Source organism: Vipera berus, assembly GCF_964194415.1.
Source record: "Vipera berus genome assembly, chromosome: 5".
In the NCBI taxonomy this organism is placed as follows: Eukaryota; Metazoa; Chordata; class Lepidosauria; order Squamata; family Viperidae; genus Vipera; species Vipera berus.
The window spans coordinates 80,037,349-80,057,484 of NC_138207.1; the positions used below are offsets into that span (position 1 = coordinate 80,037,349).

Here is a 20,136-nt window from a genome sequence, read left to right on the forward strand (position 1 = left end):
AAGTCAAACTCAACTGTCCTTCCTAGCATAGAAATATTGACTATGGATGTGTCAAGTTTTGTTTTTCCTTAAAGGCTGCTAATTATTTTTAAAATTTTAATCTTTGTTTTCAATTATTCTTCTTTTCCATTCTTCAGGTAATTCCAAATGCAGGTCCAGCAATTAATTAATAGCATTAAATTCTTGGTCCTAAAGGCTGAAAGAGATGCATTTTTTTTAAAAAAAGATTGCTTGTCACCATTATTAATAAATGATGTTCTGTGCAAGATTTGTCATCAATTTTGCTTGTCACCTAGTCCAACCCCCTGCTCAGACAGGAAACCCTATACCAGATATATCAAACTCACAATGTCATGTGACATCGCACAATGGTATTGGAGCTTTTTCTCCATTGCCAGCAATGGGGTGGGCACAGTTTTGGGATGACGCATCCGGCCCGCAGGCCGGCAGTTTGACACCCCTGCCCTATACCATTTCAGGCAAATGGCTGTCCGTTCTCTTCTTAAAAACTTCCAGTGTTGGAGCATTCACAGCTTCTGGAGGCAGTTTGTTCCACTGATTGTTTTAATTGTCAGAAAAATTCTCCTTAGTAGTTCTAGGTTGCTTCTCTCCTTGACTAGTTTCCATCCGTTGCTTCTTGTCCTGCCTTCAGGAGCTTTGGAGAATAGCTTGACTCTCTCTTCTTTGTGGCAGCCCCTGAGATATTGGAACACTGCTATCATGTCACCCTTCATCCTTCTCTTCATTAAACTAGACATACCCAATTCCAGCAACCGTTCCTTATGTTTTAGCCTCCAGTCCCCGTCAGTTCAGCAACATTTGAAGACATTGTCCAACTGCTCTTTCCTACATAGATGCTTCATTTTCTCTCTATCCAGCCTTTGACCAGATCCAACCTATTTCCAAACCAGTTGTCTGTCGGTGGCTTCTCCACACTAAATCTCCTCCCATTCCCAAGGTATTGTGCTGATGACTGGTGAGAGCAACAGACAGAATCCTGAGCCTCATTACACAATTTCCTTCCAATCTATTGTTTTGGAAAGAGTACCAAATCTAAATATTAGAAATAAAAAAACCAAGCACAACCAAGCAAAAAATGAAAAGCACTCATATCTCTTTTCAGACTTCCTAATAAAATAAATTGGCACATTCTGGAAAACAGTTCAAAGTCAGTTTGCTGGAAGAAATCCCATTTACCAGCAAAAAATTATATCCTTGCACAATTGATTCTTTTGCATGACACCTAGTTATGGCTATTTCAAAGAGCCATATGTGGGATAGGTTTACACATAATTGCCACTTATTATGTTGGATTATTTGCTTTTTGACCACTATGCTGAAAAAAGAGTTCTAAAGCTATAAGTAGAATTGAAGCATGCCACTTTTGATATTGGCACTGAAATCAACAATATCTTTTCAAAATATATTGAGAAAATGTAGGTTTACTGCTGAAATACGACATCAAAACATTATATGTTTTGGAGAAAGTCCACATTATACCGCTGAAAGAGTGCATTTTATTATTTTATTTTATTTTATTTTATTTTATTTTATTTTATTTTATTTTATTTTATTTTATTTTATTATTTATATTTTAAACATAATCCTGTATTTTTAAATTTTTACAAGGCCCACCATTTGGCTTCATAGCCTCTTCTCAATGTAAATTTTGATTGTTAAAAAAACCAACACACAAAATGCAACTCTTGGCCACCCAAAGGTTTCAACAAACAGTTGAAAACAAAGAGAGAAAGAAGAATATGGACCAGTATTTTTGCAACTATTAAGACAATCAAAAAATTGGATATGGAAGACTTTACAGAAATTACTGCCACCTATGCAGTAGAAACAAAGAAACAAACAAAAGTATTGCTTGGATTCGACAGAAATTGTTTTACAAGCTGCACTGCATTTTCATGACGTGGTAACCAAGAACTGATAGTTTACTGCAACATTGAAAATAGCAATGCCTGGATTTTATGCGAGTTTTTGCATTGCAGTTTATATATGTCATTCATCACCTCATTAATTAAAAGATTCAATCCACAATCATGAGTGGATGGGTGGGGGTGGCATATGATAGCACATCTGTAATGCTAGACATTATATTGCAAGTATACAATTGCAGCATTTGAAATAAGACCTTGTTGTACAGCTAAATCAACTGCAGAATAAAAAGCTGTGTTAGGGAAAGGCTGGTGCAATCCCACTTTACCATACAGAAATGCCTATTCTGAAGGGACACTATGAAGAAAATATTGGAAATTAGAAATTTAGACCAGCTACTTTTAAACTTAATAAGTCTATATAAGATGTAGGCTTTTAGTTCTCGCTTCAACATTTTAGCTACAAATTACTGCAGGCCTGTAGCTTAGTTCTGAAATGACAGCACTCATAAAATGTTATCGTTGACAGACTAATGGAAACAGAAAGATTAAGTTAACTCTTTTCTAGAAAATATAAATTTTCACAAGCTATATGTACTGTGAATTAAGATTTCTTTAATACTTCAAGCTCAGAGAATTTTTCAGGGAACAGAATGCATTCCTAAGCATTTTTCCAAAATAACCACTGTGTGTACGAACATTGTTTGACTAAGCTATTAAAAGAAAGTTGACAGAATAGTTCTATTGATATTTCTGAAGACAGTATTATATCCCACTTCATATGCAGGATCCCCAAAAATACCAAGTGGAAACGTCTATGGAAATTCTCAGTAATACAGGTCATGGCTGTCTCAAAGGTGCTTTTTCAAAAGGCAACTGGACTTTGTTGTTCCTTAAAGATGTTTTACTTCTCATCCAAGAATCTCCTACAGTTGTGACTAAAGTTTTGACTCAGAACTGGAAAAGCTTCTTGGATGAGAAGCGAATTGTCTTCTAGAAAAAAAACGAAGTCCAGTTGCCTTTTGAAAAAGCACCTTTGGGACTACCAAGTGGAGATTAGTACTGTGTTTTCCTGAAAATAAGACCTGGTCCTATATATTTTTCTTGCCTCCAAAAGAGGCACTAGGCCTTATTTCCAGGGTATGTCTTATTTTGTCCCCTGACACCTGTTCTACCACTTGTTCTGCGGCTGTTTTTGGCTGCTCACAGCAGGACACCATGTGGTGTGTTGCGCCAGTGCTGCTGCCACGAGGTAAGGCAGGGGGGAGAGGGGATCTGCCCCATGCCCCATGCATCCACTTACCTTGCTGCAGGTCTCCTGTAGCCACACCTCCCATGCCCCAACACATATCGCACCTTGCCATGGTGCCACCAACAGTCCTGTTAAGTAGCCTGGCTGCTGCCCTTTTTCTGTGGCCAGTTTCCACTTATCACGGCAGCACGGTGCCACTGCCATGAGGCTTGGCGTGGGGGGGGGATCTGCTGCATGTGCCCTGCTTACCATGCTGCAGATGTCGCGTAGCCAGGCCTCCCATGCCCCAACATGTGTCATGGCAGTGGCAACAGCCCCATCAAGGAGCCTGGCCGCTGCCCAACATCTTCTGTGGCTGCTTTCAGCCACTCGTGGCAGGACGGTGCCGCTGTGATGAGGCTTGGCAGGTGTGGAAGAATGAAGCAATTCACTCAGTTCCCAAGTGCCCCAACACTTTTCCACTGAACAGAGATCTGGTGGAGACTGGAAGCTCCGTCTGCTTGCAAAGAGGACACTCAGAGGTGGAGCTAATTGCTCCATTTCAAAGCGCCCCATTCTCAGGGAGATGAGGCTTCCAGTGTCCATCATTGGAGGAAATGTGTTTGGGCACCTATGGGGTGCTTGGGAACAAAGTGATTTGCTCAATTCCCAAGCGCCCCATACAGTATGCGCCCAAATACTTCTCCCTATCTCTGCCTCTGAGAGTGGACTTACCTGCTCTTTGCCAAGGGGCCAGCTTGTGCTGTCCACACTCACTCACTGGGCTTATTTTGGGGGTAGGGCTTATATTAGGCCCACCCCCCAAAAAATCAGGCTAGGGCTAATTATAAGGGTGGGTCTTATTTTCGGGGAAACATGGTATTCTACTCTTCTGCATCAATGAATCCATGACTGGAATCCTTTTTCCCTTTCTTCTGCCTCGATCTAATTGTCCTATGTTTTCCTCAAATATTTAGAGTTCTATTGTCAAAGAAGTTATGATAAAGGACAATCCATTATATCTGAAGACAGACTTAATAACTCAGAGATATGGTTACAGCCTATGCCACCTAAAATAATTAATATTTTCAGTGTTACCCTAACTTTCATAAAACCAGATTTTTCCACAATTCAGTAAGGTGCTATGAGCTTTTGTGTATACCAATGTGCCATATAAAATGATTGCTTCAGTCTAATTTTTTTTTACCCTGTTATCAGACTTGTTATCGGTCTTGTTTTGACATCAATATAGTTATAAGCAAACACAATGGGGTATTATCTCCACGGCTGCTACAAACAAAGGAATGAGTCATATGGTGCTGTTACTTGGCAACTATATTGTGAAGAGCAGTTCAAGAATTTTTAATTCTGTGTCATATACAGTAATTGCTCTGAATTCTGATATCAAACTCTTAAAATGTTTCTTCCTCTTAGATATGGATTATACGGATACTTTCAAATATCTATCCGATATTAATCTTCACTGACATTTAATTAACATTCTCCGTTTTGCATCATCATTTTATTCTTATATATGGCATATATTTTATTGGTTTTTGCTTAGCCATGAGTCATTCAGTATTTAATTCTAGCCTTCTAACAAAGTTGTAAAGTGTAGCTGACCATAATAAAACATCTGCATGCTAATATAGTAATATAGGCTTGCTCTCCGGTGCATGTTAAAATCCCATATCTTGTTCCTTTAGGTACATAGAGAAAAAAGTATATTGCAGGAGATAATATTAATATTATTAATACCAAAAAAAAAACATTATGCAAACCCCCCAAAATATATACTAAACCCCATAGCTTCCAACTGATTCTAATAGAATATAAAGGAGCAATATAGGAATATAGCAGCAAACTGAATAAAAAATCCTAATCAGATTATTAATTGTACAAGAGAGGTAATTTAACAAAACTTTGATGTTTTAAAAATCAGACTTTGGCTTTAGTATAGGGGTGTTAATTTATTAAATCTACAAATCATGAAAAAAATAAACACTCCAATCAAAACTGCACTTTTCCTAATATTGTGCTTTCAGCTCTCAAAATTTTGATTAGTATCTAGAGATGCCCTTCTGTTAATGGAAGACCTGTTCATCAAAAGCTATTTTTGACTTAATGAAAAATGTGACATGAAAAAAAAATCCAAATTCAATGAACATCTGTTTGAAAAACATATTCCATTAGATTTTAGTGGCACTTTGGTGTCTGTATCCCACAGCATGCATGTTCTTTATTCCTCAAAGGAACTAAAAAAAAAATCTATCAGATTTTTGAACTTTTCACCAGGAGATATTTAAAGTACTTAGAGATTCATAGAATCAATTGTCAGGAAGAGACCTTGGAGGTTTTCTAGTCCAGGTCAAAAAAGGGAGGGTTCTGAAACACCAAAGGTGAGGACACAGCTGACAAGGTAGGCAGTTATATAGATAGGAAATAGCTAAAATACAAGAGTCAGATCATTAAAGAGTGCCAACTACAGACTAGGATAACAGGATAACAGAGTTGGAAGGGACCGTGGAGGTCTTCTAGTCCAAGCCCCTGCTCAGGAAGGAAGCCCTATTCCATTTCAGACAAATGGTTGCCCAAATTCTTCTTAAAAGTCTCCAGTGTTGGAGCATCCACAACTTCCAGAGGCAAGTCAGTCTACTGATAAATTATTCTGTCAGGAAATTTCTCCTTAGTTTTAGGTTGCCTCTCTCCTTGATTAATTTCCACCCAGTGCTTCTTGTCCTGCCCTCAGATGCTTTGGAGAATAGGTTGATCCCCTCTTCTTTATGACTACCCCTTAGATCAGGGGTTCACAACCAGGGATGCTCGCATCTCCTGGGGGTGCAAGATGATATTCCAAGGGGTGCGAAAACTTGACTTTTCAAAATTATAGTGCATGTGCATAATTTGTTGCTGTTATTTTGATCTTTTGTAAGGAGTGTGAGATTATATCAGAAGTGTTCTAGGGGTGCGGGGTATAGAAAAGGTTGGCAGCCACTGCCTTAGATATGGGAACACTGCTATCATGTCACTCCTAGTCCACTCCTAGATACTTTTATGCCAATACAAAAAGTATGGGAAAGAAACAAGAAGATCTGGAAATCCTAGCCCAGGAATATAAATATGATGTCATAGATATTACTGAACATGGTGGAATGATAGAGATGTGTGGACACAGTGCTGGAAGGCTACAACTTATATATATTAAAAATAGGCTTCATGAAAAGGGAGGGGTATTTCATTGCAGAGGAGGAAAATATGTAAATCGATAGCTCTTAACATGGCAGCCCTCTTGAGCGACAGAAGTCAATGGAAAGAGAAATAAAATTGACACATTTGTGTGAGCTTAATATAAGTCTACAGGACAAGCTGAATAGGAGGATGAAGAGCATCAAAAAAGCAAAGAGTCCGGACCACAGAAAATAATTATCCTGCTCTTCTCTGTCATGGTCAGGCCTTGCTTGAGAATTGCATTCAGTTCTGCACAGTTTAAAACAAAACATTGATAAGCCCACAAAAAAACTACCAAGATGATGAAAGGACTAGTAACCAAGTTGTATCAGGAACAGTTAAATGTGTGTTTTTCCCTATTGGTTTTCTTCAAGCAACCCAAAACCAAATACCGTATATACTTGAGTATAAGCCGACTCGAGTATAAGCCGAGACCCCCAATTTCACCCCCAAAAACTGGAAAAAGTTATTGACTCGAGTATAAGCCGATCCGCCGTTCTGCAAGCCTCTGCCGCCAGCAGAGGCTCGATCCGCCATTTTGCAAGCCTGAATACACAGGAATACCCTGTGTGGCCAAGGCTCGTCGGCAGGTCTCCGTTCCTCCTGCCGACCTTTGGGGAGGTTTGGGCGCCTCCCCAAACCTCCCCAAACCTCGGCAGGTCTCCGTTCCTGTTTGGGGAGGTTTGGGCGCCTCCCCAAACCTCCCCAAACCTCGGCAGGTCTCCGTTCCTCCGCGCAGACCTGCCGACCTTTGGGGAGGTTTGGGCGCCTCCCCAAACGTCCCCAAACCTCGGCAAGTCTCCGTTCCTGTTTGGGGAGGTTTGGGCGCCTCCCCAAACCTCCCCAAACCTCGGCAGGTCTCCGTTCCTCCGCGCAGACCTGCCGACGTTTGGGGAGGTTTGGGCGCCTCCCCAAACCTCCCCAAACCTCGGCAGGTCTCCGTTCCTGTTTGTGGAGGTTTGGGCGCCTCCCCAAACCTCCCCAAACCTCGGCAGGTCTCCGTTCCTCCGCGCAGACCTGCCGACCTTTGGGGAGGTTTGGGCGCCTCCCCAAACGTCCCCAAACCTCGGCAGGTCTCCGTTCCTGTTTGGGGAGGTTTGGGCGCCTCCCCAAACCTCCCCAAACCTCGGCAGGTCTCCGTTCCTCCGCGCAGACCTGCCGACCTTTGGGGAGGTTTGGGCGCCTCCCCAAACGTCCCCAAACCTCGGCAGGTCTCCGTTCCTCCGCGCAGACCTGCCGACCTTTGGGGAGGTTTGGGCGCCTCCCCAAACGTCCCCAAACCTCGGCAGGTCTCCGTTCCTGTTTGGGGAGGTTTGGGCGCCTCCCCAAACCTCCCCAAACCTCGGCAGGTCTCCGTTCCTCCGCGCAGACCTGCCGACCTTTGGGGAGGTTTGGGCGCCTCCCCAAACGTCCCCAAACCTCGGCAGGTCTCCGTTCCTGTTTGGGGAGGTTTGGGCGCCTCCCCAAACCTCCCCAAACCTCGGCAGGTCTCCGTTCCTCCGCGCAGACCTGCCGACCTTTGGGGAGGTTTGGGCGCCTCCCCAAACGTCCCCAAACCTCGGCAGGTCTCCGTTCCTGTTTGGGGAGGTTTGGGCGCCTCCCCAAACCTCCCCAAACCTCGGCAGGTCTCCGTTCCTCCGCGCAGACCTGCCGACGTTTGGGGAGGTTTGGGCGCCTCCCCAAACCTCCCCAAACCTCGGCAGGTCTCCGTTCCTGTTTGGGGAGGTTTGGGCGCCTCCCCAAACCTCCCCAAACCTCGGCAGGTCTCCGTTCCTCCGCGCAGACCTGCCGACCTTTGGGGAGGTTTGGGCGCCTCCCCAAACCTCCCCAGGTCTCCGTTCCTGTTTGGGGAGGTTTGGGCGCCTCCCCAAACCTCCCCAAACCTCGGCAGGTCTCCGTTCCTCCTGCCGACCTTTGGGGAGGTTTGGGCGCCTCCCCAAACCTCCCCAAACCTCGGCAGGTCTCCGTTCCTCCTGCCGACCTTTGGGGAGGTTTGGGCGCCTCCCCAAACCTCCCCAAACCTCGGCAGGTCTCCGTTCCTGTTTGGGGAGGTTTGGGCGCCTCCCCAAACCTCCCCAAACCTCGGCAGGTCTCCGTTCCTCCGCGCAGACCTGCCGACGTTTGGGGAGGTTTGGGGAGGCGCCCAAACCTCCCCAAAGGTCGGCAGGAAGAACGGAGACCTGCCGAGGTTTGGGGAGGTTTGGGGAGGCGCCCAAACCTCCCCAAAGGTCGGCAGGTCTGCGGGGAGGAACGGAGACCTGCCAAGGTTTGGGGAGGTTTGGGGAGGCGCCCAAACCTCCCCAAACAGGAACGGAGACCTGCCGAGGTTTGGGGAGGTTTGGGGAGGCGCCCAAACCTCCCCAAACGTCGGCAGGTCTGCGCGGAGGAACGGAGACCTGCCGAGGTTTGGGGAGGTTTGGGGAGGCGCCCAAACCTCCCCAAACAGGAACGGAGACCTGCCGAGGTTTGGGGACGTTTGGGGAGGCGCCCAAACCTCCCCAAAGGTCGGCAGGTCTGCGCGGAGGAACGGAGACCTGCCGAGGTTTGGGGAGGTTTGGGGAGGCGCCCAAACCTCCCCAAACAGGAACGGAGACCTGCCGAGGTTTGGGGACGTTTGGGGAGGCGCCCAAACCTCCCCAAAGGTCGGCAGGTCTGCGCGGAGGAACGGAGACCTGCCGAGGTTTGGGGAGGTTTGGGGAGGCGCCCAAACCTCCCCAAACAGGAACGGAGACCTGCCGAGGTTTGGGGACGTTTGGGGAGGCGCCCAAACCTCCCCAAAGGTCGGCAGGTCTGCGCGGAGGAACAGAGACCTGCCGAGGTTTGGGGACGTTTGGGGAGGCGCCCAAACCTCCCCAAAGGTCGGCAGGTCTGCGCGGAGGAACGGAGACCTGCCGAGGTTTGGGGAGGTTTGGGGAGGCGCCCAAACCTCCCCAAACAGGAACGGAGACCTGCCGAGGTTTGGGGACGTTTGGGGAGGCGCCCAAACCTCCCCAAAGGTCGGCAGGTCTGCGCGGAGGAACGGAGACCTGCCGAGGTTTGGGGAGGTTTGGGGAGGCGCCCAAACCTCCCCAAACAGGAACGGAGACCTGCCGAGGTTTGGGGACGTTTGGGGAGGCGCCCAAACCTCCCCAAAGGTCGGCAGGTCTGCGCGGAGGAACGGAGACCTGCCGAGGTTTGGGGAGGTTTGGGGAGGCGCCCAAACCTCCCCAAACAGGAACGGAGACCTGCCGAGGTTTGGGGACGTTTGGGGAGGCGCCCAAACCTCCCCAAAGGTCGGCAGGTCTGCGCGGAGGAACGGAGACCTGCCGAGGTTTGGGGACGTTTGGGGAGGCGCCCAAACCTCCCCAAAGGTCGGCAGGTCTGCGCGGAGGAACGGAGACCTGCCGAGGTTTGGGGAGGTTTGGGGAGGCGCCCAAACCTCCCCAAACAGGAACGGAGACCTGCCGAGGTTTGGGGACGTTTGGGGAGGCGCCCAAACCTCCCCAAAGGTCGGCAGGTCTGCGCGGAGGAACGGAGAGCTGCCGAGGTTTGGGGAGGTTTGGGGAGGCGCCCAAACCTCCCCAAAGGTCGGCAGGAAGAACGGAGACCTGCCGAGGTTTGGGGAGGTTTGGGGAGGCGCCCAAACCTCCCCAAACGTCGGCAGGTCTGCGCGGAGGAACGGAGACCTGCCGAGGTTTGGGGAGGTTTGGGGAGGCGCCCAAACCTCCCCAAACAGGAACGGAGACCTGCCGAGGTTTGGGGACGTTTGGGGAGGCGCCCAAACCTCCCCAAAGGTCGGCAGGTCTGCGCGGAGGAACGGAGACCTGCCGAGGTTTGGGGAGGTTTGGGGAGGCGCCCAAACCTCCCCAAACAGGAACGGAGACCTGCCGAGGTTTGGGGACGTTTGGGGAGGCGCCCAAACCTCCCCAAAGGTCGGCAGGAGGAACGGAGACCTGCCGAGGTTTGGGGAGGTTTGGGGAGGCGCCCAAACCTCCCCAAAGGTCGGCAGGAGGAACGGAGACCTGCCGAGGTTTGGGGAGGCGCCCAAACCTCCCCAAACGTCGGCAGGTCTGCGCGGAGGAACGGAGACCTGCCGAGGTTTGGGGAGGCGCCCAAACCTCCCCAAACGTCGGCAAGTCTCCGTTCCTCCGCGCCCTGCCTGCCTGCTTCTTTCCGCTGCGGAAAGAAGCAGGCAGGCAAGGCGCGGAGTTTGGGGAGGTGCGCGCGCACCTCCCCAAACCTCCCCAAACTTCGGCAGGTCTCGGACGGCGGTGGCTTGGGAGAGGTGCGGGCGATCCCGGAAGCACCAAAGCCTCGGCCGCGCACAAGTCCTCGGTAAGTTTTTTTGTTGACTGGAGTATAAGCCGAAGTGGAATTTTTCAGCCCAAAAAGTGGGCTGAAAAATTCGGCTTATACTCAAGTATATACGGTAGTTCGCTTGAACAATTTTGTAAGATACAATTTATCAACAGAAAATAAAAAAAACCCAAGCTGTATGCTTTGACAAAAATACATTTGAGTGCCTTTACCTGCTAGCAGCAATTAAATGAGACTAATTTCTATATTTATTCATCCATTCATTTTTGTCTATTTCTCTAAGAAGAAACATATCACTTGTCATTAGATGTATTTTGAGATGGAAGAATTAAGCACATTACATTAGTCCTTAGTAAGAGTCATAGTCGCTGGAGTGGAAAATCTTGTGACCATGACAGACTTACATCATTTCTCATTCAGCTATCAAGCAAATCACCATGGTCATCAAGTGGGACATCACATGACCATGATTTATTATTTTACTACTATGTCCTCAATTAACTCTGTTCATCAGAAGTTGGTTGTGAAACACAAGAATGATGATTACGTGATCATGAGCTGCTGCAAAAATGTGCACCAGTTACAAAGAGCAACTACATGTCTGCAGGACACTGCTACAGTTGTAAATCCAAGGATTAACTGCAAACCTGTTTTTGAAGACCATCGTAACTCTGAACAATCATTAAACAAAACCAATGGTAAGCAAGGATTACCTGTGCATTCTTGCATCCAAAGCTTGTTGCTCCTTAATTGATTGTAATGCAAAAATCCCTCCGTTTGCAAACTGAACACAATCCAAATTTGATTTTAATTCTGGATTTTGATCTGTTTAGGATTGGGGTGGCTGTTGCTTTTTTTCAACAATGAAAGAGTGCTCAAACATTTATAAAATATGGTTTGTTCATATTATAATGTATACATATGCACACACATATGCACAACTACGTTTAATGTGCAGTAGAGAAAGATGAAAGGCAACATGATAGCTGTCTTAAATTTTCCAAACATTGTAGAGGATTTATTCTTATTTTTTCCAGAGGGTAACTGGATTGAACTTCAAGGATATAGATACAGATTAGACATTAGGAAAAACATATTGACGGTAAGCGCTGTCAATCAGTGAAAACTTTTACTTATTAACTGGTTTCTTCCCCTTCCCTGGAGATTTTCAAACAGAGGCTGGACAATCATTTGTTGCATAAGGTGTAGTGAATCCTGCAGTGTGCAAAGGGTTGCACTGATGATCTCTTAGGTCCTTTCCAACTGTATGATTCTAACACTCTGAGAGAAGATTTCCTATAACCTTCACATAAAAATATACAGTTCACCTTGAATTGTATTATATTAAAGCAATGTACCATTAATAAAAATCTTCATTTTACATCATGCTTTTAGTACATGCGTTATACAGATATATATTCTCCCATCCTTAAACTCAAGCTAGGCACACTATAATTATCATATTATGTTGCATTGAAACTGAAACTAAGGGAACAATTTTGTAAAGCTATGAAATTTGAAACTAAAAAAAAAGATGTCATAATGCTACACCTGGTTTGACCTTACCTTAGTACATGCTGGCTGCCTTTAAAAATTGCCTAACAAATATAGTTTTAGATATTAATGGACCTTTTGTAATGTTCTCATAATCTCCTTCTCTTTTTTAAATTTAAATTTATTTTATTGCTCTCAGCTTTGTGACCTTCCCCTTGACTGCAATATTTCTTTGAGACTATTTTTTAAAAAATTAATTTTTCTCCCAGAACCAAAACTTTCTAAACAAGAAATATAATTCTAGTTAAACCTATGTAATAAAATCAAATAAATACAAAACTAGGCAGGAACAAGGCTGTTCTCCAAACCTAAAACAATATGAACAATATAGGATTAGAATGCATTTAAATGTTATTTAAAAGCCTGGGAAAATAATAATAAAAAAAATCTGCTGCCAAAAGGATGCTAATATGGGTACCAGCAGACCAGAACTCACTATTTTCAAAAGCAGGGTGTTCACTACAGGAAAATTTCCCTTCTCTTACTCAGAACCACCTCAATGACTTTGATGGGAGGACCTTGGGGAGGGTCTCATTTTAAGATCTTAGGGTCCAGGTAGGTGATACAGGAGAAGATGCTCTTTTAGGTAATCTGCTCTGAAGCCGGTGAAGGTTTCAGTAGACCAGCAGCTAGACTGCATGGCAAAGTAATATAAGCATAATATAAGGAGCCCTGATAGTGCACTGATTAGAATGCAGTATTGCAAGCAAGCTCTGCCCACAGCCTAGAGTTTGATCCTGATGGGCTCAAGGTTGGTTCAGCCTTCCATCCTTCCTAAGTCAGTAAAATGAGGACACAGATTGTTGGGGGCAATACGCTGACATTGTAAAGCACCCAGAGAGTGCTGTAAAACAGGGGTCCCCAACCCCCGGTCCGTGGACTGGCACTGGGCCGCGGCACACCAGCAACTGGGCCATGCAGACAAGTGAACCCCCATCTGCTGGATGCAGGCAGCACACAAAACCACGGCCCCTCTGGTCTGCGGAAAAACCGTTCTCCACAGAACTGGTCCCTGGTGCCCCAAAAGGTTGGGTGCCTCTGCTGTAAAACACTATAGGGTGGTATATAACCCTAAGTACTGTAGCAATTGCTATAATATGATTATATGAGCTGATCTCAGTAAGCTTTATTTTGAACCAAGTAAAGATTCCAGTCTTCCAAGACAGCAACACAAGCAATCCATTGCAATAATCCAGGGGAAAGTTACTGGAGTATGAAAAACTGTGGCGAGGTTGTCTCTGTCCAGGAAAGGGTACAGTTGATGAATGAATGGAATTAATGAAAGACATTCAGTACCGACAAGGCCGACCGGGTCTCTAGTGACACTGGGCAATGGACTGTGAAAATAACCTTGAGGAAACAGCAGTAAAAACCCTAACCAAGACAATGGTCATATTAAAAAAAATAAAATCAAAGCCAAAAGCAGAAATGTGAGGTGCTTGCAAAGAATCAGTTACTGTAACCATTTAATAATTCATATTCTGGTCTACCTCAAAGGGCTGACATAGGGATGGATCACTCAAAACTATGTACCTGTTGAGATTAAAGAAGATGATCTTGACAGAAATATGCAAGAAATTCTTCTTTAGGCAAAGGAGGATGAAACAGCCTCAGATAGGGTTTCCTTGATTCACTTGGGTAGAAAGAGGACAAACCTTCACCCTCATCCTACATCAGAGCTACAGATATTCGCCACTATTACTTACGATAGTGCATGCGCTTCTTCACCAAAAAGCTACTAATCTTTTTTGAAATATGACCGTTTGAAGTTACAACTTGGCACTGAAAAAAGTGACTCATGATCGTTTTTCACACTTCTGACTGTTGCAGCACCCCCATGGTCATGTGATCAAAATTCAGACGCTTGGTGACTGACTCGTATTTATGACGGTTGCAGTGTCCCGGGGTCATGTGATCAGTTTTGCAACCATCTGACAAGCAAAGTCAATGGGGAAGAGGTTTTTCAGCAGACCGGAGGGTGCATGGTTTTGTGTGCTGCCTGCATCTTGTGGATGGGGCTTTGCTTGTTTGTGCAGCCCGGTTGCTGGCATGCTGCGGCCCGGTACTGGTCCACAGCCTGGGGGCTTGTTTCTATAAGCAGGTCTGGCCTCTCCTGTGATCTTCCAGCCATTTCACATGATGCTTTTTTGTACTTAGCTTCCAAGCAAGAGAGGTGTGTTTTGAATGTTTTTACAAATTGGCCGAAAAGCTGTGAAGCCAGGAAGAAGTAAAACGACTATTTCTGCACAGATGTCTTGTTAGTAATCCCAGGAAAGGAGCTTTGATCCCCAAAATATCACTTTGTTCACAGATCAGAAAAAGAGGCAATCAAAGCAAAAATGGCCAGCATGAATACAGCACGAACATTATACACCAAAAGAAAAATGGTCTTTTGTGAAAGTTCTGGCACCGTATAAAAAAGGATTACCTGTAAAACATCATGTTATTTTCTTTTCTTTGTTCATTATTATTACATCAGCGGTGTTTCATCTGTGACCTACTGTAGTTTACAAGAGTGTACTTATATAGAACCCATCCAGGTTATGGTGGAAGGACACCTAACTTGGTTCCTATCAAACTCCTTATTTCCAAGAATACATCTGGGTTCCAAATTATAAAGGTAAAGGTAAAGGTTCCCCCGCACATACGTGCTAGTCGTTTCCGACTCTAGGGGCCGGTGCTCATCTCCGTTTCAAAGCCGAAGAGCCAGCGCTTGTCCGAGGACGTCTCCGTGGTCATGTGGCCGGCATGACTAGACGCCAAAGGCGCACGGAACTCTGTTACCTTCCCACCGGAGTGGTCCCTATTTTTCTACTTGCCTTTTTACGTGCTTTCGAACTGCTAGGTTGGCAGAAGCTGGGATGAGTAACAGGCGCTCACTCTGCTACGCGGCACTCGGGATTCGACCCGCCAAACTGCCGACCTTCTGATCGACAAGCTCAGCGTCCTAACCCACTGAGCCACCGCGTCCCTGCGGTTCCAAATTAGATACATACAAAAACAGAGATAGTTGTGTGCTATGTCAGTTTATCCCCTATGCCCCTCCTCCTATCAAAGGTAAATTAGAGTATGTTGAAGAGAGTATGCTGAGAAGTTCATGAAGGTGATGGGGTAACTGTTGTGTAACTCTCTGTTGCGGAGGCCGCAGACGAGCTGGTCTTGATGTCGCTCTTCGATGTCTGAAAATCGACAGAGGCGTGCAGCCTGCCTCAAGGCCGCAATGTATTCGGATGCGGTCTCTCCCTGCTGCTGTATTCATTGTTCGAAGGCATAGCGCCAAGCAATCACCGACATCTTCGGTTGGAAGTGTTCTCTGAGCTTCTTCTTCAGTTTGGCGTAGGAGATGGATTCCAGAGGTATGGGCGCGAACAGGTTTTTGGCCAGATCGAACGTCGCTGGGCTGCACACACAGAGCAGCGTGGCGGCCTTCAGTCCGTCCTCTGCAACCTGATTCGCCCAGAGGTAGTTTTCGACCTGGGACAGGTATGAGGGCCATGCTTCTGGCTTCTTCATATCAAATTCTCGCAGCCTTCCGACGTTGGGCATTCTGCTGGTCTTTGCGGCTGGCTCCTGCGTCTTCAAATCCTGCCTCTCCGTTGCTCAGGGACTGGTCCTCTGAGTGCGTGGTCACTAGCGTAGCTTGCTAGCCAACCGTGGGGGGGGGAAATTGCTTTTCCCGCCAGGCGCGCACTGCCTCTCCCCTAGTGACTTTCAGCTCCGACGGAGAAGCAGGATCCCACCTTCGTCGCCAGTGTTGTGTACTGGGTTCGTTGCGCAGGAATGAAGACGAGGTGAGAGAGTTCAGCAAAGAGCATGGTTTATTTCTTGCAGGATCTGAACCGGAGAACTGGGCTGCAGCTGCAGCAATTTATAGCCTGGCCCCTAGGCGGCAGCCAATAGGTTTAAAGCAACCTATTGCCACCTAAGGGCAGCCAAAAGCAGCACTGGAGACGGGGTGTCTGAGGCCCTGGGGGCCGTTAGCTAGCTCCAGCTTACCACATGGTGTTACACTCAAGCCCAATACATTACAGTAACAATCTCATGTTTCAATAAATAGTTATTACATGGCTAGCTATGGATAACATTTCAGTTATTCCATGGCAGCTTCTCAAAATGTCAGATCATATTCATCAGCTAAGATACTCTGATACTCTGAAATCTCTGATAAGAAAGGATGGTTCTCTCTGTAATAGCATCTACAGCACAGATGTCAAACTCACCATGTCAAGTGAGGTGTTGCGATGTATTGCAACTTGTTTTGCATTGCCGGAACTGGGGTGGGTGCGGCCTCTGTATGATGCAACTGGCCCACAGGCCAGCTGTTTGACATCCCTGATCTACAGGTTGAGTCCAACATTTCTGTTGTCAAGTGATGCAGTTGTTAAGTGAGTTTTGTGTAATAATAATAATAATAATAATAATAATAATAATAATAATAATAATAATAATAATAATAATAATAAGAAGAAGAAGAAGAAGAAGAAGAAGAAGAAGAAGAATAAGAAGAAGAAGAAGAAGAAGAAGAAGAAGAAGAAGAAGAAGTTGGAAGGGACCTTGGAGTTCATCTAGTCCACAGGTCTGCAACCCGCGGCTCCGGAGCCGCATGCGGCTCTTTCAGCCGTCTCCTGCGGCTCCCAGTCCTCTGCCATGTGCAGTCCCAAAAAAAAAAAGTGGGACTAAAAAAGTTCAACCAATCAATTCAAATATGCAGGGTAGGTGCATATCTCGCCTTGGCTCCACTCTTCAGTCAAACCCTGTTCTGCGCATGTGCGCATGTATGCACATGTGCACACATTTTTTGCGGCTCCTAGTTTTTCCTTTTGTGAGGGAACCGGTTCCGAGTGGCTCTTTCACTGTTTCAGGTTGCTGATCCCTGATCTAGTCCAACCCCCTGCTCAGGCAGGAAACCCTATACCATTTCAGGCAAATGGCTGTCCAGTCTCTTCTTAAAAACTTCCAGTGTTGGAGCATTCACCACTTCTGGAGGCAGGTTGTTCCACTGGTTAATTGTTCTAACTGTTAGGAAGTTTCTCCTTAGTTCTAGGTTGCTTCTCTCCTTGACTAGTTTCCATCCATTGCTTCTTGTCCTGCTTTCAGGTGCTTTGGAGAATAGCTTGGCTCCCTCTTCTTTGTGGCAGCCCCTGAGATATTGGAACACTGCTATCATGTCACCCCTCACCCTTCTCTTCGTTAAACTACACATACCCAATTCCAGCAACCGTTCCTTATATGTTTTAGCCTCCAGCCCCCTAATCATCTTTGTTGCTCTTCTCTGTACCCTTTCTAGAGTTTTTATGGTCTTTCTTGCCAATATTGAGAGATTTCCCTGGCAACATTCAAGGACTAAGAATAGCAGAAGGGCATATAAATTTGGCTAATAAAGAAAAAAGAAGAAGCTTCAGAATACGGTTTTATATTATTTAATGCTGTTTCAGGACATAAATATTTTTTTCAAGTTTCTCACTTTCTAAAATGCTCGATCCCCTGTTATATTAATTATGTTAAATTTCTTGTCTTCTATAGTAGAAGGCAAGAAACGTAACATACAGGTAGATATTCACTGAAACACAAATACTGTATACATTTATTTCCCCTGGAAGAACTAGCAATTCTAATGGAATGAAAGGTATTATTTGTTAGTTATTTTTTTTAAAAAATAATTTAACTCAATCACTTCATCTTAAGCATTATTTGTACCATATCATTTAGGAACAAAAAAAAATTAGGAGAAACCCTTGTAACAAAAATATAAAATGAAATGCGAGAAGTTTTTTTTGTCCTCATCAAAAAAAATGATCTTAATTGCTTTGAAGTTCGTTGTATTTAGCCAAATATTTGATGTTCCTGCAAGATGTATTATGTAATCTTTTGGTTTATGATTATTATGATTTAATGTCAAATGGAACACTGGATTAACGCAAACAATTGTTTACAATACATCCTCTGAATCATTATTTCTTTGAAGTTTACTCTTTATTCTTAAAGCATATTTTATGGTAGAAAATTATAACAGTATGAGCTCCTTTACACAAAATTACATGAATGATCCATCTAGTAATTCAATAGGACTTACAATTACTATTCTCCAGGGTTTCATATATTGGACCTAGGACCTCTGGCATACAAACAATGTCATATTGAAATCAAGGCCTTTTCCATTAAAGTATTCCCCATTAACTGCATAATGTGTTTATAATGGGCAACAGTCAATAAGGGAGACAATCCAATTCTTCTGTAATGAATATATAAGAACAAACCCAAGTTTTTATTACATTTCGCTTCTGCTATAAACTGGAAGGTAAATAGAAATATGCAAATTAGTTTGGTCTAAAAGTTATATAGCCAAAAGGAAAAGAAGCAAAAGCGGTTTCCTTTCTGTAGGGAAGGTAAATTAAAAAGAAAAAAAAATGCAATCTTTCTATTTTTGTGTAAAAATAGAATAACCTATAAAATACCATTATTTGTTTTATTACTTTAGCTCATTGAGTTTGGTAATTGGGTTGAAGCCAGTAGATCTTCATAAATCAGAGTATCACACACATTTCTAATAATTTCTGTTTATAATTCAGAATGTATTTCACTATTATTTAATTCTAAGAATGTTTATTTAAGATTATCAAAAAGTGCCAGTTACCTTATGTCAGTGGTTCTCAACCTTTTCTTCACCACGGACCTCATTTACAGTAAATACTTTTGTGAATTTCAACAACTAATACAATGGACCATGGCCATGGACCCCCAAGACTTAGCTCAAGTGTCATGGTGTTTTTGCATTGACATCAAGATTTAAAGCATAACATTTCTTCAAGCTTTTGTAGACCACATGTGATGACATCGTATCCCCCCCCAAATGCTGGGAAAACTATCTGTCCTGTTTTGACTTTCCCCAGTAGATGTTATTAAACACTAATCCCAATCCAAAAAACAAAAGCTGCAGAGTTGGAAAGGTACGCCTCAAAAGTCTTGAAGAGATCCTTGGAAAATGTAAGGCTGTATAACTTTCATTTTCAATGTTGATAGAAATAGAAATTGAAAATTCTATTGGTATATGTTATTAAGTCTTAGATCTATTCAAGCCGAGGTCCTTCTGGCTTTGCTTATTAGTTGTTGAAATTCGCAACTAATCCATATAAGCTTTGGTGCTGAGATAGTTTGTTTACCCTTCATTTCTTTGGGAGGAAAAAATATAAATAAAAACATATTGTAAGTACTGAACTGCTAAGAAGCAGGAAAAATAAAGGCTTTCTTCCACATGGAAATTGCTGGAACAACTAGTTTTCAGAAATTATGGTGTCTCTCCATAGCTTTCTACCTCATTGTTAAGAACTGCAATGTTTAATTCTTGTTTTTCATTTCAGTAATGATGTTTTTTTCCCCCCTGGAATAATCCTAAGAAACTTTTAACATTGAACTTATATCTCCATCTTTAATGAAAATAAAATGTATATATTTTATTCATTTTATATTTTATATATTGCTCATGATCTTCCATATTATATCAATATTATAGGGTGACATCTGTCCTGAGATTTGAAGAGGGTGGACCTTATTCCTATCTCATTGATTCAAGGCTTTATAACCCCCTATGTTTAGCATAGCAGATACTGTATAATCAAATAAAAAGTTAATTTTATTTGTTAATTTTATTTAATTTTTTTTCAGGAAAAGAACAACAGATATCACATTTTGGGGAAGGAAGGAAGGAAAGAACGAAAGATAAATTAACTTACTTTTGGATGGCACTGGCAAATTAGAACGGACTACTATCAATGAATCTGCTTGCACCCGAAGCAAATATTTTTTGGCAGTTTCATAATCCAGAGATTTTTGAATGGAGATAACTCCTGTTCTATTGTTAATGGCAAACATTCCTAGAATGCAAAAAAAGAAGGTGTTATAGACATTTTAGGCATGGATAAAATAGCTTCTTTAAAATTATAC

The 20,136-nt window shown here is 44.0% G+C and overlaps 1 protein-coding gene across 1 annotated transcript in view; it reads right to left on the bottom strand.

Annotated features, from left to right (window-relative positions):
- PCDH15 (protocadherin related 15) overlaps nucleotides 1-20,136 on the bottom strand; it is a gene marked incomplete at its 5' end in the record, with an annotated part of 435,974 nt that overhangs the window by 84,991 nt on the left and 330,847 nt on the right. The window contains one exon of the mRNA XM_081330024.1: nucleotides 19,926-20,066. Within this exon, the coding sequence (XP_081186150.1) occupies nucleotides 19,926-20,066 (141 nt within the window). The remainder of the gene's footprint in view (nucleotides 1-19,925; nucleotides 20,067-20,136) is intronic.